The sequence below is a fragment of the Eleutherodactylus coqui genome, chromosome 4, assembly GCF_035609145.1.
Source record: "Eleutherodactylus coqui strain aEleCoq1 chromosome 4, aEleCoq1.hap1, whole genome shotgun sequence".
NCBI lineage: Eukaryota > Metazoa > Chordata > Amphibia > Anura > Eleutherodactylidae > Eleutherodactylus > Eleutherodactylus coqui.
The window spans coordinates 244,849,638-244,877,320 of NC_089840.1; the positions used below are offsets into that span (position 1 = coordinate 244,849,638).

At 42.3% G+C, this 27,683-nt stretch overlaps 1 protein-coding gene across 4 annotated transcripts in view; it reads right to left on the reverse strand.

Moving 5' to 3' along the window:
• Nucleotides 1-27,683, reverse strand: part of EXOC6 (exocyst complex component 6) — a 232,202-nt gene that overhangs the window by 33,835 nt on the left and 170,684 nt on the right. For all 4 annotated transcript variants that reach the window (XM_066600991.1, XM_066600989.1, XM_066600990.1 and 1 more), the window contains one exon: nt 10,788-10,861. In XM_066600991.1, coding sequence (XP_066457088.1) covers nt 10,788-10,861 — 74 coding nt within the window. The remainder of the gene's footprint in view (nt 1-10,787; nt 10,862-27,683) is intronic.

The following is a 27,683-nucleotide window of genomic DNA, read 5'->3' on the forward strand; positions in this document are numbered from 1 at the left end:
CCTGCAATAAGACCCTTTTGGGATGTCATGTGACAATATAAGAAAACAAGATTGTCTTCCTGAAAAAGTATCTGAATCACTGAAAAATGTCCAGATGTTACAAACCTGCCCTGAAGAGACGATCACGCCAAGCCACGACCAGACAGGACGCCTTGAAGTTGAGTGCTCGCTACTTGTGAAGTGACAACTGCTGGACAAGTCTTGAACATTCTATCCTTCATATCAAAGAAACTGTTACATGTTCCAATCCCTTCAAACTCTCTACATGTCAAGAAACTGTCCAGAAGGAAATCATTAAGCTGTCTGCTCGATGTGGAAATCTGATCTCCTCTGTCAAGTTCTCATGTAGAATAAACAAAGAAAGAGTTTTTTTCTTGAAGGATTTACACCTATACCTTACTCTTCTACATAGTAGCTGCGGAGTGTGGGGATTGCCGTATGGCTAATGCTGCTCATACATGAGTGATCCCACTGTCTGTGGAGCAGGATACGGTCATTCTTTAATCTGGCCTCATACGTTGGGCGGATTTCGGTTAATTAAGCTGCAGTGATATTACAAGTGGATTTCAGTCAGGTAATGGCTTTGGCTTAACAAATGGGTTTCAGTCCGTTTCGAAAATGAGACATCGCAAATAGGTGGGGAGGTACGCTTGCTTGGCCGCTGCTTCATTTATATGGGGGATGCGAGATCCCCATTCTCTTGATCAACGGGAGTCGCACTGGTCAGACCCCACCGACCAAAAATGTATTCCCTATCCTATTGTAGTAAGCATACATCCACCAAGGCTTGAAATTCGAAAAGCAGTGCAATACAACTTTAAAAATAAAAGAAAGGCAAAATCTACCTGCACAGTAAATTCTGGAGTTGTTCTGGTGTACATTATGAAGGTTTAATTTGTGCTGCCTTTTAACAAGCCCCAAAGTTGCTGATGGAGACCGAAGAGGTCATTTCTCCCTGGGTGTCTGCCACGGATACTCCCAAGAGTGCCTGCTACAAATATTAGCAAGGGTACATGCTACAGAGCAAAAATATCACCAAAGTGCTAGCCATAGATGGTGTTTATAGTAAGAGTTACAGATGTCTTCATTCATGGACAGATGCTCTACATTTCAGCCACTGGTTCTCCTTTTGTGCCTGCCACAAATGCCCCATAAAGTCTATCACAGATTCCGCACACCATAGCCACAGAAGATTTCTATTTTGCCAGCCGTAGATATCCCTTAGAACCCAAACTCTTAAGACTTCTTTTGACACTTAACATGTAGCACTCATGTTCTCTCATGAGATGCAGGAATGGACCATGACGCTGAAATCCGTTGCAGAAAAGAGACAAGGGAAGCATGCCACAACCAGTAAGTTGCTGCCGCATTCTTGGATTGCCTTCAAATTGCCTGAACCGAATGAAACTACAGGATTTGTAGTGGTATAGGCTAAAGAAATTTGGCACCATACTACGAAAACTAGTAAACTTGGAGTGTATGAGTAGGGGTAGGTTTACGCAGGACAACTTTTTTTTGACAGATTTTGACAAATTGTCACCCGATAAAGCGAATGTAAGTAACATTCGTTCCGGGTAAATATGGCCACCAACTGAGCGAAGAGTTAGAATTCGTTCACTAGTTGCTTCATTTTAGCTCACTTAAAACATAGTTGCTGGTTGATTCATTATCATTTGGTCTCAACAGGTTTCAATGACTAGCCAACAGCTTTGCAGGGAGGTGTGCAATTGTTCCCACTGAATGCTGACTGGGTCCCGCTTTTTTTTTTTGAACATTTTGCCCTCCCACTCACTTGAAAACACAAAAACACATGAGCAGTCCCTGCTGGTCTTAAAAAGGACACTCGCTGCTACGTTCTCTGGATGGTTTTGGTCCAGCGAGAAACGGCAGCAGTGAGTGTCCACTCGAAGACCTCTCACACGTATTTCTGTGTGTCCAGTGGACTCGGCAAACAATGAGCCTGCGCTGGGGAGGCATCGAAATTTCAAATAGAGGCTTGCCAAAGAACCATACACCACCAGTCCATGAACGATATGTGTACCTGTGTAAATGCTCCAACAATTCATTCATCAATCACAACATTGACCAACAAGTGAACAACAATCACTCCATGTAAAAGGTCAAAAACAACGGTTGTTAGTATGTCTTATGACTCCAGGGGGAGCCCAGGGTGGCAGTACCAATGTGGTTCATATGCAGGGCAACCCGCCGAATTATCATGGCATCATTAATAGGTTGCTGGTCTGCATGGTGAACTATATATATCAGAATGGTCTGGCACCCTGTATCCACTATGTGTGTGAGTGTACACCAAGCATCCATCCCCCTCATTATCAGGAGGCAGTGTGAGTGGGTGTTTTATCGGTGCCCTCACAGGTGTTATTGGCTCCTCCATTTGGTAGTCAGCTACCTGCATGGTGAGAGGAGGATGCATCTATATGCACTCCTCAGTCAGTAAGTAACGGCCATTTTCTGTGATTGTTTTAATTCTTGATTTCCCCTTCTGTGATGCATTAATATGTCTTTGCGACTATTTTAAGGTACTATTCACACAATAGTTTTCCCACGTAAAGCCACCCTACCGGCGGTACGTTAGATGTTATCCAGTCTTTAAGAGCGGATATAAAGGAGTTTGTAAAACTGAAGCAGAATCACACCTATTAAGAAAGACGGGCGAAAAAAAAAATTCAGAAGGCTACTACAATTTCTTGGTCTTTCCAAGAAGGTGTGAGGAAAGAGCACTAATTGGGAAGGGAATCCAAGTGGAGCAGTGACCAGCAAACATTCCTTGGAGCTCAAGCCATCTCCTGAGATCAATTACAACTTCTCAAATGTGTTAAGGTTCGTACATTGACCTTAACACCAGAAGATGTGAAAGGCTCCCCAGAACAAATACTCATTTTCCGAGTGCAGCAGCTGGAAGCTTGAAATGGTGGGGATTATTTCCAAATGTAGAGATTAGGGCAAAAGAAAACACTTTCAGAAAGTCTGTGCTCTGATAAATAAGAAAAAAAAAGGATTTCCTCGCTCAGCTCCTCGGATACGCTGAGAAGTCACGTCCAGGAGAAGGAATGTTTTCAGGTGATTTATTTAGGGAAACAACATAAAAAGCGGTTGGGTGGAATTTCAGAATTCCGTGCAGCAGTATACAATTTGTGGATCTGACAAGACATTATACAGAGAGATCATATAGCTTTAGTACCAATTATTTCCTGGCGGTGATAACCTTGTAATGGCAGGCATATAATAATGAAAAGATAAGAAAGAAATAGAAGAAAGATCTTGTTTTCATAGCAAGCTAGTTTCTAATCAGTTGACCTATCAATTGTATCTCTCACATCTATCTTTTAATATACACGGTCTCCTGTCTAATATCTACAGTATTTATCCTTTTATTATACATGGGGTGCTGATAAGTCCTTGGCTTTGTGATCTTCATTTAGTTTCACATCAATATTACTCCACAGTGAAACATTGGGTTCCCAAATTTAAAACCGGACACTTCAACAATGACGATGAACCCTACTCCAGGAGGCCTCCAGTGGGGACCATTCCAGAAACCATGGACGCCATCCATAATATAATTCTGGAAGGCCAGCAAATTACTAAGATGATAGCCAAGGCTCTGAATATTTCCAGAGAAAGAGTTGGGTCCATAATTCACAATCATCTGGACAGGAGGAAAGTGTCTGCCAAGTGGGTACAGAAATGTTCGTCAGCATATCAAAAGCATGCCCAGGTGCAAGCCTCCCTGGGAATTCTGCAGCGTTTTTGGTAGGATGCCAACGCGCTCCTGTCCTGACTGGTGACGAAGAATGAAACATGGATTTTCATGTATGATCTTGAATCAAATGAATAGTCAAAAGAATGGAGGCACAGTGGGTCCCCAAGTCCAAAAAAAAAGTACATTCAAGGTGATGGCATCTGTTTTCTGGGATAAAGATGGGATGCTGCTTGTGGAGTACCTTCCAAAGGGGGTCTACAATCATGGCTGTGTATTATAAGTAGAGATGAGCGAGCATGCTCGTCCGAGCATTAGTATACTCGAAAGTACTCGTCATTTGAGCGAGCACCACGAGGTGCTCGGGGAGAGGGAGAGGAAGAGAGAGGGAGAGAGAGAGAAAACACCATCCCCTATGCCGAGCATGGGGTACCTTGAAAAATACTCGAGTCTCTCATTGACTTCAATGTGGTTCGTTACTCGAACCGACCTCTCGAGCATTACAAAAAGTTCGGCTCAAGTAACGAGCACCTGAGCATTCTGGTACTCACTCATCTCTAATTATAAGTTGAAGGAGGCATTGAAGTCAAAAGGCAAGGAAACTTCACCCAAGGCGTTGTGTTCTTGCACGACATTGCCTTGTCCAACCCAGCTACAATCACCCAGAGAAAACAGACTAGGTTGGGCTTCGAGGTGCTGGTTCATCTACCTTATTCGACTCGAGCTTTTCGTAAAATTCGAGAGCTCTACTCGAGTAACGAATCCCACTGATCACAATGGGAGACTCGAGCATTTTTGTATGTGGGACGCCGGGTGCCGAGCTTTTTTTTTTCTTGGTTCGTGTGTTCGTTCTCTCTCTCCTTCCTGCCCGACAAAAATGTTGCCAATAACGCGCTGCGTCGCGGTGGGGAGTGGCCAAAACAGGCATGTCACAGCGGGGAGGAGCCAAAAACTGGGGCGGGGTCGAACACGATTTGATGCTCGTTCGAGTAACGAGCACCATCGAGTACGCTAATACTCGACCGAGCATCAAGCTCGTCAGAGTACGTTCGCTCAACTCCACTAGCTATCTATCTACTTACTGTATCTATTGTTCTGCCTCCTTTTAATTATCCATTTATGTGCTTCTCTATGTTTTATCAATAATATTTATCTTCTATCTATATATATCTATTTGTCTGTCTCATATCTATCTATCTTATTCATGTATTCTTTATCTACATTTTCTTGCATTATCCATCTATCTATCTATCTTATATCTATCTATCATATATCTATCTTTGACCTATGTTCTAAAATATTTTATTAAATGTTTCCTAGCATTACCTATCTATAAAACTATCTTTTCCATATCTGTCCTAATATTTATTTTTCTTTCTATACCAGTGTTTCTCAACTCCAGTCCCCACGGACCCCCACAGGTCATGTTTTCAGGATATCCTATAGTACGAACACCTGTGGCGATGTCTGAGGCACCGACAATAATGACATCACCTGTGCAGTACTGAGGAAATCCTGAAAACATGACCTGTTGGGGGTCCATGAGGAATGGAGTTGGGAAACGCTGATCTAGGGCAAATCTATAGCTTACGAGTTTTGCATATTTGTCTACCTCCCATCTGTCTATCTGATAGTTGGCTAAGTCTAAGGGCACTGAAGTGGTAATGGAGCCAATCATGAAGCCTATCTGAGTGAACAGTAGTAGCAGAGTGCAATAACATATGATGATGTAACCCTACAAGGCCGAGAGCTAGCATACATATTACTAGTATTACTGTACGACTGGCTGGTTGGGTGTGGGGTAACATAAGTCGCTGGCACAGCTGCCCAAGAATTTTACTTTTAGAATGTGAAATTGCAAGATATTAAAAAAAAGACCTCATGGTGCATCGCCCTGAGACCACGTTACCGGCACTGACGTAAGGCGGGTTGTTGAGATAACTGGCTTCCATTAACTAGCTGGTGATTGGCAGGGAGATCAAACTGTTTCATTTACAGGTCAAGTATTCTTTAGAAAATGAAGGGCAATCCTGCTGATCTGACGTAGCGCTGTGGTGTCTGCCGAAGCCCCAAACCTCCCGCTCGGCAGCCGGGATGCTCAGACGCTGTTTGCTATCAGACTCTACCTGTCATCAGCTCCTCTGAGCAAAGCAAGACCCATCAGGGGCCTGACCTGGGGGCGCTGTCCGGGTGGGCAGGTAAACCCTCGGCTACTGGACCAACTTCCTTATCTTTCATATGCTGGAACCATGCAAGGGTATCACATGTTAGCCAAAAAAACAGAAGCTTGACCTTTCCGAGGAATTTCACAAAAGGAAAAGGCTCAGTTACTTTCCAACAAACACTTAAAGAAAAAGCTGTCATTCAGCGTGTCGCTGCGAGAGCATCGCACGAAAACAAACAGAAAGCGCCAGTATGACGGACTAGCAGAAGGATGTGGAGGTCTTATCAATGTAACATTGGCAATGATGATCCTGACAACAAGAAGGACATTCCACATTCTAAAGGCGGATAGACATTCCTGCTGCTTTTTTTTCCGTAAGCACAGAGAAGTGCATTGTGGGAAGTTTTAAACAAAAAGTTTAAAAGTTAAATAACTTTTCAATACATGAATGTTCATTGTTGACTCTCAGTGGTCAATAATTGGTGACTGACATAGAGGTGTAAGGTTGGAACAGTACAGTTATCTATCCACTAAAAGCGAACAATGAAGGTTTTATTTATGTGACTGCAAGCAAATTATCCTCAGGAATGGATATAAAAAATATTCAAAGAATAACCTTAATTTGCGGATACCCCTTTAAGATCTCCTTACATGCAGTGTCTTTTTAAGCTACAAACTAGCAATTAGTGAAAAGTCGTCATACAGGGTTAGAAGAACATGGCTGGTTTCCTCCAAAAGCAACACCACACTTGTTTGTAGGTTATATGAGGTATTGCATCTCAGCTCCATTCATTTCAGTGAAACTGAGCTGCACTACCAGGCACAACCTATGGACAAGTGTGGCACCATTTCCTTGTGTAAACATAGAGATGTGTAGCTGACCAATAGATGTATGGGGATGAATGATGATATTAATGATCGTTTGCCCCCACACCAGTGACTCTCTATCATGCTTTGTCGATTGGTGCTAGTTACAATAAGCTTATTCTTGGTCAATGTAAAAGGACCCTCAGCAGGACATGATCAGGACTCAAGTCGTCCTGAAAATTTCCACTCTAACAGTAAACAGATATGCTAAAAATGTTGAGGAATTAAAGCACAAACTACATTCCAAAACCCTTCACTATATAATGATTAAAGGGGTTCTCCAGTTGTTAACCATCGATGGTCTATAGGTCATTAGTAGTAGATTAGTGGAGGGGATCCCCACCAATCAGCTTTTTTCTGGGCTGATGCGCTTGTGCACTGAGCTGATGTGTGCAGGAATCAGACAGCTTCGTTGCCACAACAGTGGCCAGGATTGGTATTGCAGGCAAAGTTCTCATTGAAATGAACAAGAAGTTTGCCTGCAATACCAAGTCTGGCCACTACAGTGGGAAAAGAAGCTATCTCCTGCCAGCTCAGTGCACTGGTTCACCGAGCAGCTCATCACAGAGAGCCTCGGATGGCAGAACTCCACCAATCTACTACTGACGATCTATCCTGAGAATAAGTCATCAATAATTTACAACTTGACAGCCCCTTTAATGTTAAAACCTATGTGGTACATTAATTTCTTGCTATGTTGCAACATATTCTGCAGCGCGGTACACAGTCACATCGACTATTGTGCACCGCGCTGTTAAAAATCTCATTTCCCAGGCACACACCTTGGGAGCTAACTCTATGTTTTTGGAGTACGGGAGGAAATATCCGCTGGAAGCACACATGGGCATGTTATAAGATAAGAGGGTACTGCTGGAAGGTAACCGTGTTAACAATAAGTCATTGTGCTGCCCTAAGGACAGAGGTGTGCTACCACTTCATAATATATCATGGAAACTGTAAAGCCACAACAGAATATAGAATATAATATCATTTATGTCTGGCCTTCTTACTAGACAACACCTGGTAACAAGAGCACCAGGGGCATGCAGGTATGTAAACTCTTGTCAAAACACTCCTAGAAGAAGTTATCGTTTTGCTGCAAAACTCGGCATGCAGTTCCATCTCAGCAGATATACAAATGATTAGAGTTGTGGGGTGATTAGATAAACGGTCTTGTCACCTGAGGCCCTATAAGTCGTTCCACCCTCGGCTTATAAAAAGGCTCTCAGAGGCTCCTTGTGTGTAGTGACCTCTTCTTCCGCTTGTGTAGAGCTTGCTGTTCACTAGACGCCTCTACGATGGAGAGAAGAGATTTCACCCAGTTGAGTCTGAGAGGGGCGCAATTTTTGGAATACAAGAAGCTGGATGGTTGTATCGATGAACTGCTCGCAACCTGGGCCATTCTGACCAGACAGTTAGGAGAAGCTAGGCTCAGGGGATGCCTTCGACAGACCACTAGTAGACAGGATCATTTGATTCTCCGACAAGCACATGTAGCTCCAACTGTTTTGTTGTCTGCCCTCCAGAGACAGGTGGCACCATCGTTACAGGCCTCTGCGTCTCCCAGAACCATTTCTGGGTGCTTGGCTGAAGGACATTTGGTCTCACAGTGTCCATTATGTTTACTGCCTTTGACACCTAAAAATCGTCACCTCCGTTTGCAGTGGTGTCGTGAACGATGAAACTGGACCTCTACGGAGTGGAACCGGGTTGTCTTCAGCAATGAATAGAGGTTTAATTTGGGCACGGACCACGGCTGTGTTCACGTCTGGAGACCTATGGTTAAGCGCTGCTAACCTGTCTTTGTGGTGGAGCGGCACACTGCCCCTGCTGGTGTGATGGTATGGGGGGGGGGGGGGGGGGAGCCATCGCACACGACAGTCGGTCACCCCTAGTAGTGCTTCAATGGACAATAGCAGCTCAGCGATATGTTCAGGACATCCTGCAGCCACATGTGTTCCTTTGATGGTGGCTTCTAAGAGGCAGCAGAATAATGCTTGGCCGCACGCACAAGGGGGTGACAGGAATTTCCCCACAACATTATCCCACTTCCATGGCTGCCCGGTCACCAGATTCAAGCTAGAGGCGGTACAACAGGGTATTAGAGCCTCCAATCAAAGGGGTCAGTTGTCTACAATAAATGATCCTTTTGCTGATATTGTAATCAGTTACTTACATCAGTGTTACAATCACACAGAGAAAGTTTCATCTGATTCTGACAACTCCTTCTTGGTGTTAGATTGTCTTTGACAATAAGTGTATATATAGCATGTGTTTCATGGAAAAGCCTGAGCGCTGCTCTCAGTTGTCCACTGTTCTTACTTCATTATCCATTTTGGAAACCTTTCTGCAAGGTTTTCCTCTAAACCGAGTTTCTCATTTCGGGCTACAAGGCTCAGGGGAGAAAAATAATTTCACCAACCCTGACACCAGACCCGGTAAAGCCCAGGAGGCTCTTAATGATGTAACTTAAGTGTTTGCAAAGCCGTGTTTTTTTTTTCTTCTGAGATGTGGTGTCAATTTCTCTCCCTAAAAGAAAGATCGCTAGTAGCCGTTCTATTAGCTGAAGAGTGTTACCAGTATCATCGTACTTCACATACTGGTGGATTTCTTTCACACTCCGCTGTCTGGACTGAACTCCATACATAGAAAGGATTTCAGATTCATTTTTCCTCAGGCTTACAAACCGTCGGGCTTTGTTGGGAGCGAAAAAAAATGAAACGTCTAAAATATTACATTTAAGATACTAAAATAAAGGAGGAAACAAAACCAAAAACTCCTGGACATTGATGACTAACCTGCGGCCCACCGTCAGACGTTACATGGTGACCTGGTAAGGTAGGTAAGCATTCCTATTTAATAGTGGAGGGGCGTAACGATTGAGGTCGCAGTGTGTGAACAGGACCGGGCCCGGAGGAGGGCCCGCGCAGGCTGAATCCAGAGGAGGTGGAGCTGCAGGCAGTACCCGGCAGCGGCAGGCTGCCAGCCTCTGCACACAGACAGGCTTATATTGATGACGAGGCAGTGAGCAACACTTGCAGCTCTGCAACCGTCTGACTTACTCCGGTTCCAGCGGGAGGCCTGCAGCAGCAATTCTCCTTCAGAGTCCTGATATCACGAAAATTATGCACAGACCTTTTTCCTTTCTATTATCGGCTTTCTTTAGGCCCCCTGTCCACGGGTGTGATGTCACTGGCGTTAAATCGCCGGCGAATCACACTGTCTGAAGCTTTCCATAGCGTTGCTATAGAAAGCACTGGCCCCCTGTCCACAAGCAGAGAATCATTGCAATTCTCCACGAGTGGATGGCAATTCGCAGCATGCTGCGAATTCCTGCGATTCTCCGCGGTCAGCCTATCTGTTAGACAGCGGAGATCCGTCTGTGGCTCCTCCCCCCGTGGCAGAGGTCCGCTGCAGGATACCGCAACGCCCGTGGACAGGCCGCCTAAGTGTTTCTGCATCTAATCTACAGCCCAAGACAACTCTTCTTCTTCCGATTATGTACAAATCAGTTCGACCAAGGGTGCCCAGAAACAACAAAAGTTTGGGCTCCCCTAGTTTCATATATTTAAAACAATAAAAAAAAAGAAAACCAGAGAAACTCAAAATATACAGTGAATGTCATCTGAAAAAAATAAAACACAATGCCAGAAGTGAGCTTTTTGGCCATTCTGTTTCCAAAAAAATGTAATTTAAAGCCATCAAAAAGTCATACGTACTGTAAAATGGCACCAACAGAAACCACAGATCATTCCACAAAAAATGAGCCCTCACGCAGCATCATTGACACTGACTAGGATAATGGGATGTAATGCCCACGTTATGGGGTCATAGTGTAAAATACTTGTGTTCTCTTCAGAGCTTTATCTGAAAGGGAAGCTATAAAGGGTTCCACCAAGTAGGTCCAGTAACTGGGTATGGATCTCCGAGCCACTCTGGATTATTTTTAATACAATGTACAGTTAAAGGCTTCAAGATAAATGACCAACAGAGATAAAACATAACCAATATGGATAAATAAAAAAGACGTCTTACTTGTCTGAGGTCAATAAAGGCTAACTGCAATGTATCTTCCTGGAATCCGGGAACGGGGTCAGAACTGGCAAACACTGAAAAAGCAAATTAGAGGCAAATGGTAAACAGACCACACTGGTAACGATCCATATCAATGCGTTCTTATAATATTCAATGCCACCTATAAACAGGGTTGGACTGACGCACCACAGCTTCTATCATCTTCCCAGGTTCTGACATGGTAATGGCTTCGGACTACACTCGAAGTTGAATGTGGCTCACAAGATTGCTGCATTGGCTGCTCATGCATTACAGAACTCAATTTAAACTCATCACCCTCACCCACAAAGCCCTCCATGGTGCAGTGCCACTGTACATCACCTCCCTCCTGTCCATACATTACCCAGCCTGTGCGCTCCACTCTGCCAACACAGTCAGACTAGACATCTCCTAATATGAACCTCCCATGCTCGCCCCCAGGACTTCACCAGAGCAGCACGGAGCCTATGGAACGCTCTACCCCAAGACATCCAGACAATCCCCGATGCATTGAAGTTCAGACGTGCCCTAAGGACTCACCTCTTCAATGAAGCATACCAACTCTCCTGATTTAGTCCCCCGTCCTCTCATTACACCCAATCATGTACACTCCCTGCCCCTGTACCTCCTGTACCACCCCACCCTGTCCTGATTGAGTTTCCTTGTGCTTCTAAAGCGCTGCAGAGTAAGTTGGCGCCAACAAATAAAAATTATTATTATTACAAGATATAAAAGGTTAGGGACATCTGGTGTTGAAGAAGGAACATATCTGTCACATGGCTGTCCAAATGCAAATGGAGACCCATTTTATATTTTGCCTATAGATTCTTATTTACAATGAGAAATGTCTTTAATTTCAGTGTTGGTGTTCTCTGGATGGAATGGACAGATAACGGTGAAATGACCAACAACATGAAATCATGACCATCACTGGTATATTTCTGTACTTGATGCTTCCTGACTACAATATAGATGTGTAATATAGATATAATTATTATATTATTTTATCTGTATTTATGTTCTATGCCTGTTTTGTTGTTGTATTTTTTTCATAAATGTCTGTAAATCACCATTTAGTAAGGAAAGAAAAACCAAATAATCAACTACGGAGGAACCTCAGAGATCACATATCCAAGGTGTAGTACACACAGCACCCAGTGAAGTCAATAACCAACCAATCCATACATCCTGGGATAGATTTATGAAACTGTCTAAATAGCAAACCAATCAGAGCTCAGCTTTCATTTTGCCAGAGCAGAATACTTTTTTGGTTGGCTTTGCAATCTCATAGAGGGTTCCTGAGTGGAGGGTCCCCTCTATGAGATCATATGCCCTAATGTGGTATACCAAAATGGGTTGACCCGAGTGGAGGGCACCTGTAGGACATCCATATGTCCCAGTTGAGTATATGAACATGGAGTGTCCGGATTGGACAATTCCTTTCGACCTTCATCAGACAGTTGGTTGGGGCATTTTTTTGTTCAGCTTGTAAAAAACACCATGAGTTTTATGCATTTTTACAAGCCTTTTTAGTGGCATTTTCATTATGTATCTTTTTATGTTTTTTTTGTCTTACATAATCCTATGGGGAGACTCATGAAAAGAAATTACTATACGAAGAACAATTTTTAAAAAATTTGGTCTAAAAAATAAAGCCACTGACCCAAACGATGCACCAAAAGTAAAGAACCCTATTAAAAAAACAAAACAAAACACATTATTTGTACTTGTCTCTACACTAATATCTGGATTTTGCAGGTTTGGAAAAAAAACACTAGATAAAAACACCAGGAAAAATGCTGAAAAAAACTTTTTTTTCTTCCTAAAAATGCTTTGTAACATACTAAAATTAATTTAGAAGGCTGAAAAAACACCTACCACCATCTAGTTCAGCCCAGTAGGGCTTCTTCACACAAGCGTATTTGCGCCACAAATTACATATACAATCTTTCGTTCACATGAGCTTTTCTTTTTGGTGTGTGTTATGCACCATAGAAGCCCAGTGAAATCAAGAGACGCGCATAAAATACATGCAAAATATGTATGAAAACATATGTATTCTCGGCATACTTATGCGCAAAATCAACGCGATTCTGTGCTTTTTTTTACGCGTGGAAATACACTGTATACACACATGCCGGAGCGGGCAAAATATGTGAGTGCAAACAATTTTGTGTCATGTAAATACACAACAAATTATTGCAACCAAAATGTGTTTCTGCCCTTGTGAACGAGACCTAACCCTGCAATGCTGATCCAGAGGAAGGCAAAATTTCCCTTGAGGTAGAAGCTCCAAACAATTCCTTCATGATTCTAAATCTGACAATCAGAATAAATCCCTGGCTCCACAATCCATCTCCAGTAATCAGTGATATAACATGTAATATTGTTACACTAAAGAAAGGCGTCCAGGCCCCTCTAGTACTCTTTTAGTGAGTTCACCATCACCACGTCCTCAGGCAGAGAGTTCCATAGTCTCACTGCTCCAAGAGTTCCCATACACATTAGACAGAAGCAGGGTGATAGTTGAACACCCATTGAACACAGTCCTCTGGTTTTGCAGACTCAGTCATGCACAATTTAGTCCATATTGGCTGTTAAAGTTGTTCAAATGAGCCGTACATGCTCAATGATACTGGGCAACGATGGACGAAAGATTTTTCTGAAAGCGTTCCTTCTACGAAAGAGCATTCAAACAAGAAAGACCTTTCAATGAGGGATGATAAATTCAGAGACATGGCGAACTGATATCCAGACAATGACAGTGCTGCCATGCCGACTAAGGCTTCTGGCTCGCTAGCGTATTTAGAGGTGTGTGCTGTATGTGTCATACCACAGACAGCACACATAGTAACATAGTATGTTGGGCTCAAGCGAGACAATGCCCATCAGCCTGTTTCCACCCCCCTTGTTGGTCCAGAGGAAGGCAAAAAAAAAAGCCCCAAAGAGGCAGAAGCCAATTTAGTCAATTGGGGGAAAAAATTTCTTCCCGACTCCATAAGGGCAGTCAGAAAAATCCTGGGATCAACGTTTGACAGCTCCTACCTGACTCCAGGACCCGGATCAACAACCGCACTGGTTATTTAATGTCGATATCCCATAATATCATAGCGCTCTAAAAAGACGTCTAGTCCCCTCTTAAAGTCCTTCATCGATTATGCCATCACCACGTCCTCAGGCACAGTCCCATTATAGCCTATAAGGCTATGCACATGGACAGTTTTTTTTTTACGTGAAAAAACTCCCTGCATGTCCTATTGATGTCCGTATCATGCTAATGTGTTTGAATGTACAGCCTGTGCATTAATCGGACAGCACATGGGCACCGTGCGATGCGAGTTACGCCTGAGCCTCTTGGGTGCAACTCTCAAACAAGGAAAGTGTGCCCAAGACCAAATATTCAGGACAGCAAATTCACTTGTGTGAATGAGGTGAAGAATATAAAAACCACAAACACAACAAGTTAAGTGAAGTCCAGTGAGATGACTTAAAGTGATATTGTTAGAAGTCATTAAGGTATAAAATCATTGTAACTTATTAACAATATTTCATAAAAGCACTTTACATGTTACTCTTTATAACTTCATTTGTTACAAGCCGCTTGTAAGATTCCCATCAATTACCGCTAATACCGCTTTAAATCTGTATTCTTAACATGTCAACTACCCATCTTTATTCTCTCAATTATATTACATTTTCGAGAGCTTCTCTGCTTTGAGTTCAAAACATGCAACATGCTGTGATCATCCAGGGGGCTTACGGATGTCCCAAGGGGAATGATTACAGGAGCATTCGGAATGATACTAATTCTGAAGCTGTCAACATATTTTACACATCTGCATTTGTTATAGCGTCTGCCCGATGGAAAGGTCTACCTCTGGTGAGACAACCATCAAAAAAGGAAACTGTTAAGAGGCAGGAGTGAGCTTAACACACATGCATCAAGTATAAGCCTCTAAGCGCTGGTTTGGAATGCTATTCTCTACATCTAAAGTGGATATCACCATAGCAATATCTGATTTTTTTATTGGAGGTTCTTGAAGTCTTTAGGAAAACGAACCATAAAAGGAAGTTAAATAGCTTGGATTACCCAAGTTGTATAGAATCGTCCATAAAACACTGGCTGGGTACTTTAATTTGCACTACTTTGTTTCATCATCAAGTGTCATAATCGTTTTGTAAATGTCTTCACAATACCTTGACTTTCCATTGAGTCCACCTAATTACCGTCTTTACTATGAGTGAATAAGCCTCTGTTCAAAGTACCTCCAGTACTTTTGAAGGCAACAATACTGGAAACCCAATACAACCGAAGGGAATCATGGATCCATCCTGGTTCTTTGGGATCCACTAGATATTAATCTGCCATGCCTGTCATGGCTCCATTAAGAACAAACTGATCTCTTACATATGGCTAGACTGAAGGTGTCCATACACCTTAGACTAAAGATGATAAAAATGGACGATTTTAACTAAAATGATCCTTCGTTAGATGAAATTTAACAATGAACCATCGTTATAGCCAACGGATGGCAGGCTGCCATTGTCCGAAAAGAAGTTGGATGATCTTACAATTTTCGCCAGTTCGGATAAAAGATCTTTCATCCACGAAAAATCGTTCTTTGGAAGAATGGTCCCAGAAAGATCTCTCGTCCTTTGCATGATACATTGGACATGTATGGCCAGTTTGTACAAGTGAAGTGGCCAATATGGACTAAAATGTCTGTGGCTGCAAAACAGTTTTTCACCAGGACAGTTTTTTCAACATTTGTTCAACCAACAACCTACTTCTAACCAACATGCATGGCCAACTTAAGGATTTACATACACATTTAATATAGGTCAGCTAAGCCTACCAATTTTGGTGGGACCAGACAAACAACTAATATGTATTGTCTGATTTATCTCCTTTCTTGAGCTACACTCATAGGAATGATAGGAAGAAAGCTACTGAGGATAGGTGTTATTAAAATTTGGAGTGACTTGAATCAAAGTCTTCGATCATGAAGGGCTAAAAGGTCTCCATTTTCCTATGCGTTATCATTGAGTCATCCGAACCAACCAATAACTGTGGAGCCAACAGATGATATCGGGTGAAAGAAGAATCACGGATTTTAAATTTTAATCAATCCTTTTGTTCCCTGTGAGATATAAGCCACCTCCAGAAGGTTTTGGTTGTGGCTTACATGCCTAAACACACAAATGCTCACCTAAGCTGAACAATCGTGTGTGGGACAGCCAGGGAAAGCAGCTGCTGGCCAAACAAGTGTTCGCCCCATAGCCGATGTAGGTGTATGGGCACCTTAAAAGTAAGCATAGACATTAGGCACTGTACGTTCAACAAAACGTAACTGTCCAGTTACAAAAAGGACAACAATATTGCCTTTCAGCACACAAATGAATGAGGTTGGCTGTTGTCTATTTGTGTTGCCTATCTAGCGCATATTGATAGCATCTTGAACCAATAAATATCTTAAAACTACTTCCAAGTTTACGAATTAAATACAATCGCACACGGACACGCTGCTACCTCCATACTGCAGAGCTGTCAGATCAGTCCTCGCTGGCAATAATAAACCATTGCAGAGGAACACAGCAGTAGTAAACAGAGAAGGAACCAAGTTTTACGGGACACAAGAAAGACAAAAGTGTATCTTATCTGCCTTATATCCTACCCTGGAGAGGGACTAATCATGTGATCTCTCCTATACAGATGGCCGTGCCTAATTTATTCTTCACATTACACACCTGCCCTTATGAATGCCATCACAACACATCGTAAATCATGGCTTCCAGTTTGGAATGTCATATTTCCTTGCCGTGCTTTGACTCATAATATATAATGCGCTCATACATTGTACTTTGTTTCTTTACAAGTCATCATAAATACAGAATTCTGGAGAGAATGTCATTTTTCACTATTTTATAAGTAAATAAAGTAGAAGACTAGAGAATTTTTTCTTTTGTGCACACAAGCTTTTAAATATTAAGAATGATGCATGAAAAGGAAACCATTTCTACTATGATGGAAGGTATATGAAACTACCGTTATCCATATGCCCTATGTTATCGGACCACACCGGTACCGATCTGATGACCTCGTTGCCAGGTGCCAAATTGGTGGATATGGAAGCCCGTGATGAGAAGATTTGCTAGCAATTATCTATCAATAACATGAAATCACTCCATGTTATGTCAAGACACTTCTCCATGAGAACTCAATGAATTCTACTTTATTATCAACATTGCCAACTCTTATACAGAAAGAAGAGGGCTTATTCAAAAGTTACTTGGTACGAAGATTAGTGTTACATAGGTGACAAAGCTTATTAATCATAAGGTTTATTGACATCTAACAAATAGTCTTAAAGCTCTTAAGGCTCGTCTTAGACATGGAAATCACTTCAGTCAGGATATTGCTGTTGCATTGTACACTATTTCTGCTATAACCGTGTGTCTTCTCTGTTAACATAGCTTAGTCTTATTTAAGTTTTCTGTTGACCAACTATCTTAAAATCCTAGTTACCAGCACTACAAAGCATAGGTTTTAGGGCGCCCACCCACTGGCGTTTGCGATTTTCGTGCGTGAAAAACGCCGCGTTTTCGCGGCTTTTCCATTAATTTCCATTGACTTTCATGGGTGCATTAGGAGAAAAATAAGGACACATATGCAACTGACAGTTCCTATGTTAAAAAACGCAACGCAACGCAACGCAAAACGCCAGTGGACAGGAGTACATTCAATTCTAATGGCTCTGCAGGAAAAACGCAAAGAAAAAAAATCGCCAGTCGGTGGGCGCCCTTAGTCTTCTATTTAAGGGTCAATAGTCCAATACAAGGTAAGAAACATACACTTATTGCATTCTGAAACTTAACACTTTATATTCCATGACACCTATTAGGGTATACGGACACCATAGAGTGGGGTCCCCAACTTAGGACCCAACTCTACTAGCCACAGAGAAAAGGCTTCCACATTGGTGGACTCAACACTACCATCTATTTATACGATCACCATGTAAAAGCGGTTATTGCCAGGAGTTTCATCAACCAGAACTGCAGCAACCGCCCAGTCACAGCAACTTTTCGCAATGATTGCATTTACCAGGACCGCTACATAATGGGGCAGCTTTTGTTTCCAGACGCAGTGCAACACTTGTATATAGGTTGCGCTCAGTAATGCAGATCAGCCGCATCCCTTGAATGCAAATTAGCTGCAACGGCTCAAAGGCAATCATGGTGCGTTTTTTGTTTTTTAATCCTGGACAACGCCATTACCCCTAGCGACACGGCCTATTCTCAGCCAGGATGCAATAATTTGTGGGGAATTTTCATTTCCACTTTCAAAAGCCAGAACTTTATAATTTTCTGTTGATATGGCTATATGAGGGCTTGTTCTTTGCTTGGCGAGTTGTAGTTTTCATTGGTATCATTTTTGGGTACTTATAATGTATTGTATAACTTATTTATTTATTTTTTTACTTATATATTTTTTTAGTTTTATCTACTTTTGCACACTTTTGAAATTTCTGCATCGCTGTGTTCAAAGCTCCATACCTTTTTTTAAAATTTTTCCATTAACAGAGCTCTGTGAGGGCTTGTGTTTTGTGTGATGAACTGTAGTTTTTAATTGATGCACTTTTGGGATACATATGGCTTTTTTAGTCATTTTAATTGCTGTTTTTGGGGGGCGAAATAAACATAAAAAAGCATTTTGGCTCTGCTTTTTAGCTTTTTTTAATGGTGTTTGCTGTGCAGGATAAAAAGTGTGTTCAGTTTATTCTACAGGTCATTACAGATGCGGCAATACAATGTGTTTTTTTTACATTTAAATTAATTTTACAAAGATGGTAAAATGCACAAGAAGTTTTTCTTTACTGTAATTAACACTTTTTTGAAAACTTTTTTTAGGTCCTTGTAGAAAATTTGCAGCTTTGATTGCTATAATAATACATAGCAGTATGTCTATACCGCAATGCATTATCGCTAATAATAGCGATCATGGGCCATGGCATACCCAGATGACATCCTGGCATGTAAGGGATTATAACAGCAGGGATCAATGTTCTTACTGATCCCAGCTGCTGCAGCAGGAAGCCAGCTGTCAGTCACAGACTGTTCCCGGTGTGGATGGCGCAGGCTTATGTTCTGAGCCCACTCCATCTATATGACTTAAGTCATGTCCTGGTGTGAGAACTGCTTCCCAGCCAGGATATAAGTTTACATCCTATAGCATTCAGGGGTTAAAAGGGTTATTCAGTGAAAAACTATATTTGCATAGCTATTCACCAGGCTGCACAAACCCCAAAAAGGTATACTTATGTCACCTGATCACCTGTTCAGACTGTGCTGGTACCCAGTGCTCTTCACTTCTTGCTGCAGTGATGTCACTGAAACCAAGGCATGTGATCGTTGCAACCAATCATCAGCTGACTTCAGCCGGTGATTACCAACATTGGCCACACGTCCCTGTGCTGGAAAGTTTTTGCAGCACCAGGGAATAGAGAGCAGCAGGGGGTTGAGCACCAGCAGAATGGGACTGGTGAGAGATTGGGGGAGTTTACCTTGTTTTATACAGGGTGTGGTCGAAAAGATGGATTTAGCGTTGTACCTCAATAATGGGGTCCGATACTGAAATAACAATAGTGTACTTGAATAGGAAGGCCCATGAATGTGCTACACAAAAAGGTATGGCCCCTGGAACATGGATTTTAATTTTGTGTTGCAGAGATAGAGTAAAACCCAATTGCAAAATTGAAGAGTAGCATGAGAAGAGCAAAAATCCACTTACCGTGTTGCTCTGAGTGCCGTGGGACCGCTGTTATGACTGAAGTAAGGAAACGTAAGTTCTATTAGTATTTCCTGTACAAAAGCATACTGGAAGGAGTCCCAATATGGATCAGAACATGAATCTCCTGCAGACGACGGCGGATGACTTTCTGGATAATCTGCCCAAATCATAGCAGGAAGAGGCCACTTCGAGTATACTTTCCCTACTTCAGTCATAGCAGCGGTCCCACTAGACTCAGAGGGATGTGCAAAGTGAATTTCTGCCTCTCGCATGCTACTCTTCAACTCTGCAATTGGGTTTTCCTTTCTTTTAGTCTCTTACAGGGGCCACAACACAAAATTAAAAAAACATGTTCTGGGGCAACAAGGGCCATTCACCATACCATCGTGTAGCGCATCCATGTCTTCCTATTCAAATACGCTATTGTTATTTCAATATAGGACACCAGTACTGAGATACAACGCTGGATCCATCTTTTTGACTACACCCTGTCTGTATATGTTAACTTGGTGAGCAGCTTTGCAAAAATTGTTTCTGCATGGACAACCCCTTTCGGAAGTAGACAAATGCCATCTAACTCTACCTCTTGGAGATTACGGGAATGTTTCGATAGGTGACCACAGCAGCATGGCACACTAATAATTGCCTACTGACTAAAGGCTCATTATCATCACATCTTAACTCCAACTTTCCTTTACAGCAGTTTGCAAACTTAAGAAATAATGATAAAAAATACCAGTTGAGCAGTCATTAAAGGCCTGCACATTAAAATGTAGGATGTTGTAGAACGCACCTCCCCTCCTGCGTCTGTAAAACCTAAAAACCCATTTATCAATACAGTAGGAAGCTACCTGCCATTTGTGAGTTATTTGCACACTCTGAGTGCTAATGGAACTGTCACCATTGTAGCCATTAATCCCAAAATGTCAAAGGAGAAAAGCTGGAGGAGGCCGATGAGAAAGGTTATAAATCACGAGGAACACAGGGATGCACAGAATGTGCCTGACAGACCTTATGAATGAAATCCAACCATAAAAGCAGCTTTTAGATCCAGATCTGCTCTTCTTGCTGTACAATGAAGTGTCATTAGAGCTCTACGGAGCGGTGCATTGTATTTTGTTATCCTGCCGTTGTTTCGCCCCGACACTATGTAGGGTAATATTGTAGGATAACGTGTGATACTCACTACCGCGAAGTTATTTTGAGCTACATACATCAGCAGGAGCCTCGGTATTCTCAATAGCAATTATTGAAACATGTTGCCGATATTGAAAGATGTTATTTGTCTCGGTGCTTCAGAATGGAGCATATGGCCATCTCCAATCAGTCATGTGTCAATTAGCGCTCTCCAAGATAGATTTTTACGGTTTAATGAAGCAGCAGTATAAAGGCATCACATGTTGACTGGGGATAGAAGTCAGAAATGTTGATTGCCTGGTATTTTACATTTATTGGCTGGATCTTATTAAAACTCTACATTTTGGCTCACTGTAGAAGTTCTTTGTGAGTAGTAAGCGCCGCGTTTCTTTTTTGCCTCATTAAAATACTGTGAATCACACGGACAGAGCAATTAAAGGAGTTGTCTGGTTTAGAGAAAAATAAGAATAAAAGTTATCGCTGGTCCAAGATTCTTATCTATTAATGAGAGTGGATCATACTAACATGGCTTCTAAGGCTGAGAAAAGTCCACACAGTTCAGCCTATTATTCTGCAATGTTGATCTAGAAGAAGGCAAAAGACCCCCAAGAAGGCACAAGCCAGTTTTCTTCATCTTGTGGAAAAATATCCTCCCTGGCTTGAATTCTGGCAATCAGAATAAATTCCTGGATGAATGATTCTTCACCAGTATTCTTGTTATGACCGTCAGCCGCTTCGCCTCTCCTCACTTCCCCCTACCGCCGGTTGCAACTGTCAACATCCTCCTAGTCTTCTGGGGTGGCAGATGCCACACTGGATTGCTGGATGTTTCCTTTGCCCACTGGTGGACCTAGTTTTTCTGCCTCCAGCCCATGCAGTCACTTCCCAGATTACTTAAGGCACCCTCCTCCATGGGAGGGTGCCTGAACAATAAGGTTTCTAGAGATCTGTTAGAGCTTGCTGCTGGGATCGGAGGTTATACATGTTTTCCCAGCAGCTCAGGTTCACAGGTGCGGTTGATTGTGCTGGGTGGAAGTGGTTTGCTTCAGTGAGCCAATCTCTCAAGTCTGTTGCTTATATATACCAGCTTATTCATCAGTGTCTGCTGGTTTTCCTATTGCAGTGTGACAGTTTTGTGTTCTTGCTTCTTTTAGGCCTTCTGATCTGTCTGTGCTGGCATAGTCGCCAGTTCTGTTTCCGTATATTTGTCTGTGCGTCTCTGTGCTGGGTCTGTTTAAGGCCTTCTGATCTGTCTGTGCTGGCATTGTAATCAGTTCTGATTCTGTGTCTGTATTGTTGCTCTGTGTTAGTGTGAACTGTGTCCTGTGCTGCTTGGATCATTTGCCATCTAGGGGGAGTTAGGTCCTTAGTAGAGATGAGCGAGTACCAAAATGCTCAGGTGCTCGTTATTCGAGTCGAGCTTTTCGTAATATTCGAGAGCTCTATTCGAGTAACGAACCCCATTGAAGTCAATGGGAGACCCGAACATTTTTGTATTTGACCCTCCTGGTGCCTAGCTTTTTTATTTTTTTATTTTCTTTCTCTCTCTCTCTCTCTGCAAGCCACATACTGCTGTGGACATGCGGACGCTGGCACGTCACAGCAGGAAGTGGTAATGAGGTGAGGGGTCAAAACGGGGAGGGGTCGAACTCGGCGTGGTACTCGCTCGAGTAACGAGCACCATTGAGTATGCTAATACTCGGACGAGCATGTTCGCTCAACTCTAGTCCTTAGGTAACAGTGCGGGGCTGTCCCTATCGAGGCGATCACCCTGCTTGCAGGTAGGTATCCTGGGGTTAGTTGTCTCATTAGAGTAGGGACCGCAAGACAACGAGGAAGCATTGAAGTGGGCTCGTGGCTTAAGTGACTTGGCCAATCCACTAACTAATTCCTCATACTTATTATAGCAATCCCATCAGTTTATTCATGCTGGTGAGTGTTTTGGGTGTTTAGCAGTCAGTCTTGCTTCAGTCAGTCCGTGAGTATGTAATCCTTTTTCTGTTTTAGTTCTGTCTGTATTCCTGTGTCTGAGTTCTCTCTATGTTGCTCAGTTCTGCCCTGTTCTGCTTTCTGTATATGCAGTCTGAGTTCAGTCTGGATTCCTGTATCTGAGTTTGTTCTGAATTCCTGGCTACAGTCCTTCTACCTGAGGAGTCAGCTGCCAACCACTCCAGGACTGGTCTCAGCTTGGTTGGTCCACATTTCGTAATCCGTAACAGGATCCAAGTAAAGGTGTTCTGTATCGGCTTGAACCTCAGTTTGACCCTTTGCCTGTATACACAGCTTTCCCGAATTTGGCTTCTTTAAACCTCTGCCTAACTCACTTTGATTTGCCCGATCGCTACCTGCCCTGACCTTCCACATGTATACTATACTCCAAGAACTCTGCCTGCCCAGACCTTCTGCCCATTTAATGTACTGCATGAACTCTGCCAGTCCTGACCTCAACTGTCAATTTCTGTCTGCTCAGTTACATACTTCAGTACCTTCTGACCCACCTGCACCAGGACTACTTCTGGGGAAAGAGCCTGGAGGTTTCTCGCTATGAAGGCTAAATCTCTCCAAAAACTGGTTAAAAGGTACAGACCAGCGACCTCTTAGAACAGCCATTAGGAGTAGCCCAAAGTCAAATCAGACAGTGGGTCCCCGTTAGCTGCATTATAAATCTATCGACTATAACTTGTAATAGTATTACACTCAATAAGGGCATCCAAGCCCTTTTTGAATTCTCCTAGTGAATTTATCATGGCTAGAAAGAGCGTCTCTCTGGAGGACCTGAAATAAATGTAGGAAAAAAATGTGGTTGTAGACGCAATCCCTTTTCCTCAAAGAGGCACAAGACGTGGTTTTAAGCTCAGCTCCTCTGTTTTTATAAGGAACTAATCTGACATATAATAATAGACGCATTTCGGAGCCATTGCGCCCCCTTCCTCAGTATTTTAGCTGGGGGGACACAGCCAGCATTGGTGTGTTCTCTTTGCAGAGGAGTAGAGCCTACAACCACATTTTATTCCTACATTTATTTCATGTACTTGCACGTCCTCCTTGGAAAGTGTGACGTTTCATGGACTGGCTGCACTCTCTCAGTCCTGTCAAGAATTGATCAATTTCACTCCCATATATAGAGTAAGAGAGGAGAAAAACAAAATTCTCAAACCAAAACATTGGTATATAGATTTGCTAATGAAAGATGAGAGGAAAAAAGAGGGAGCGGAGCAAATCTATATACCAATGTTTTGGTTTGAGAATTTTATTTTTCTCCTCTCTTACTCTATATATGGGAGTGAAATTGATCAATTCTTGACAGGACTGAGACCTAGCTGCCCACTGACCTCTCAATAGAACTCGGAGGAAACCTAAATATGCACAGGAGGAAAATATAAATATTATTTATTTATTACCCCCCACTAAGCTGGGTACTCATTTTACGCATTACTACCCTGCCTATACCTATGTGGGTGATCCTTAAAGTTTGAAGTATAACCCTCTACTAGATAAAGGGCGAGGCAGCAAAATGGTCCCATAATACTTCCCTATGGAGAAACCCTAACCTCCTGCACTTGCAGGAAATGCCGGGCATTATCTTCTGGAAGCATCATGTGATAACTACCCTCTTGGATGTGGTTGAGAACGGTGTTCTAAGTACCTTCTCATAACTACAGATACGATCGTGTCTTCCTAATAACTCCCTCTTTAGATACTTATGACTCCGTCATGCCCTCGGAGCTCACTTTGGAGGCCTGAACATACTCCTCGCACTGACCCAACTAGAAGAGATGGCACAAATGGCCAACAGTTTGAAGCTATTCCCCTATATTTATAAACAACTGACGAGGGGTCTTGATTCGCTGAGAGATGGGACTCTTGAAAAATGGGGCTCAGACATACCGGACCTAGACTCAGGTGACCGAAGGGGCCTCCTGGCCATCTCAGGGTCACCCTTGATTAGTGTGAAGGACAGGTTAATCCAAGTCAAGTTCCTGCAGAAAATCTATCATACTCCCACTCGCTTGTGTACCATGCGCCTAATTCCCAATGCAGACTGTCCACGATGCTTGATGAGTGCGGGCACAATCATGCAAATGTTTTGGTAATGCCATGTTTTACAGACCTATTGGAGGGATGTCCTCAAGTTTATGGAGACGTACCTAGGTGCCCCGCACATCCTGCATCCTAAGATTTGTCTCTTTGACCTTGTGGAAGACATCCTGGTTGACACAGTAACATGCACTCTATACAAATTGCTGTTATTTTATGCTAAAAAAGTTATATTGCTTAACTGGAAACACCTAAAAAAACCTACTAGGGCTGCTTGGCAACGTAAAGGAAATGAGGTCATCCTTCTATATTAACTGGCATACATGGCCCGATTTTGCCCTGCCAAATTTGCTAGGATATGGGACCAATGGTTTAACTGCCCTAATATCGCAATAGGCGTATCTGACTAACGTCTCGGCCAGGAAGAAACTTGAAGGTCTCTCAAGTGGTGTCGTGGGTAAAACTTTTCATAAGTTCTGATGACTGAAATTTACAAAATACTGCTGTCTCTTCCTTTGCAAATTTGTATTACATTGTATGAGAATACCCAATAAATGTTTCTTAAAAAAAAAAAAAAAAAAGATTGCCAGACTAAGGGCCAATGACTGGATCATACTTTTGTGACAAAGCCGCTGGTTGTGTTTGTTTTGGTTCTGACCAATGTCTGACTTAGATCATTCTGCTTCTGTGCTCCCCTGACCTCGGATCTGGACCCTGGACTTTGCTATTGTCTGCCCTGACCTTCAGCTTTGACCTCATTACTTCACCTATGCCGTCAGCCTGTTTCTCTGTTATGCTCCTGCTCAGATCTTCTGGTAGTGCGCCTTGGCCCAGTGCAGCATCAGCAACCACATTAATGGGCCTACTTGTCTGTTAAATGGCTTGAAGACCCCACAGCAAAAACCATATCCAGCTTGGAGGAGTCAAGGGTGAAAACCAGGGTATCGCAAGTCCTGCCACCATAAAATGCCCAAAGCCAAGCAGGTAAAAAGCACATTCGCCTGCATGACAATATTGTATTATGTAAAAAATGAAAAGCTGAATGACTAGACTCTTCTTTGCTGTCCTTATGTATAGTTGGATTTAGTCATTGAAACGGTCCGTGAAGGATATTTTGGATCCACCAGATAATGAGAGATTGTGGTTTCAATATGAGTTCGTTTGAAGTATGTTGAAGAATTTCACATTAATTTATGAATGACTGAAGATCAAGGAAACGGTCACACTCTGTATGTATATCCTCACTTACAACAGTATTCCCACAGTTACTGTATTATTAATATAGTTATTGAATTGTTTGCACACCCTCTCTTCCCCTTTAGATAATTGAACAATCATCAGTGTATCTGATTCTAATTGTCTGATGTTCAACCAATCAATTAATGAATAAAGCCTCCTAGGGCGCCATAACAAGAGTAGTGTAATTACGGGTCAATTCGGGGCCAAATGCTGTGAATTCTGTGACATTGAATTGGGTGAACAGGTACAGATCAAAACTCGAGAGTCAATTATGAAACTACAGCACCGTTGCAGAATCTTGGGCACCCTCCAGTGGGGAGAGGGGGCGGGGCCTGAATAATCTGGGAGAGACTTGGATTGGATGGGAACAGGAAAGCTTGGTGCATCTGCTGTCTCTCTAAAACAGAAAGAGTGATACTGTGGCGACTACCCCAGATAGGTCAGGTGCGTGAGAAAGGAGGCAAAGTTGTCAGTAAGTCTTCCAAAACGCGTTGCATTTCTTGTACTGTATCTTTTGTCCTATTCCTATGAAATAAATACCAAAGGAGTATCTACTCTACAATGAAAAAGCCAACCCGCATTTTTGAGGAGTTTAGCCTGTGCCCGCGAATCCCTCATTCAAGAAAGTGCACCTCATATATACTATTCTCTACCAATTACCCACTCACCCAATTGGGGCGTGGAATTTTTTTGTAACTAATCTCTACTGAGCCGCGACCAATGGCCAAAGGGAGGTGAGGTGAGACACTGTACTTGTGGTTATAATTGTAATATATTGCCAGAATTACCAGATTTTCAATGTTAAGAAACTTAAATTCTATTTAACCCCTTAATGACGGAGCTTTTTTCCATTTTAGTTTTTTCCTCCTCCCTTTTAAAAAATTGTAGCTCCTTTATTTATCCATCGACGTTGCAGTAGGAAGGCTTGTTTTTTGCGGGACGAGATGTATTTTTCAATTGTACTATTTATTGTACCATATAATGTACTGAAAAACTTTTAAAAAATTCTAAGCGGAGAGAAATGGAAAAAAACTCGACATTCCACCATCTTTCAGCGCGTCCTTTTTTTACGGCGCACAAACGGTAACAAAAATGACCCGATAACTTTAATCTATGGGTCAGCACGATTACCATGATACCAAACTTATATAGTTTTTTTTTTTTTTTTTTGCTGCACTACTATTTTTTTTAAAAGATATTTATTTTGTAAAATTATTTTCTGTCTCAATTTTCTGCGCTTTTTAATTTTTCTGTCGACATAGTTGTGTTAGGGCTCATTTTGTGCGGTATGTCCTGTCATTTCTGTTGGTACCATTTTTGCATACAATTGACTTTTTGATCGCTTTTATAAAAAAAATTTCTCGGAGATAGGGTAACCAAAAAAGTGCATTTCTGGCATTCTTTACTTTTTTTTTTCGGACCACGTTCACCGTGCGGGGTAAATAATGCATTACTTTGATAGAACAGACTTTTATGGACGCAGAGATACCAAACACGTATTTTTGGTTTATTATTTTGAATTTTTCATTGCAAATATGGCAAAAGGTTTTTTTTACACTTTTATTACTTTTTTCTTTTAATAATTAGTAAAAGTTTTTTGTTTTTATTTTTACACTTTCTTTCAGTCCCCAGGGGTGACCACAACCAGCAATGCGCAGATCGCTCTTGTAGTA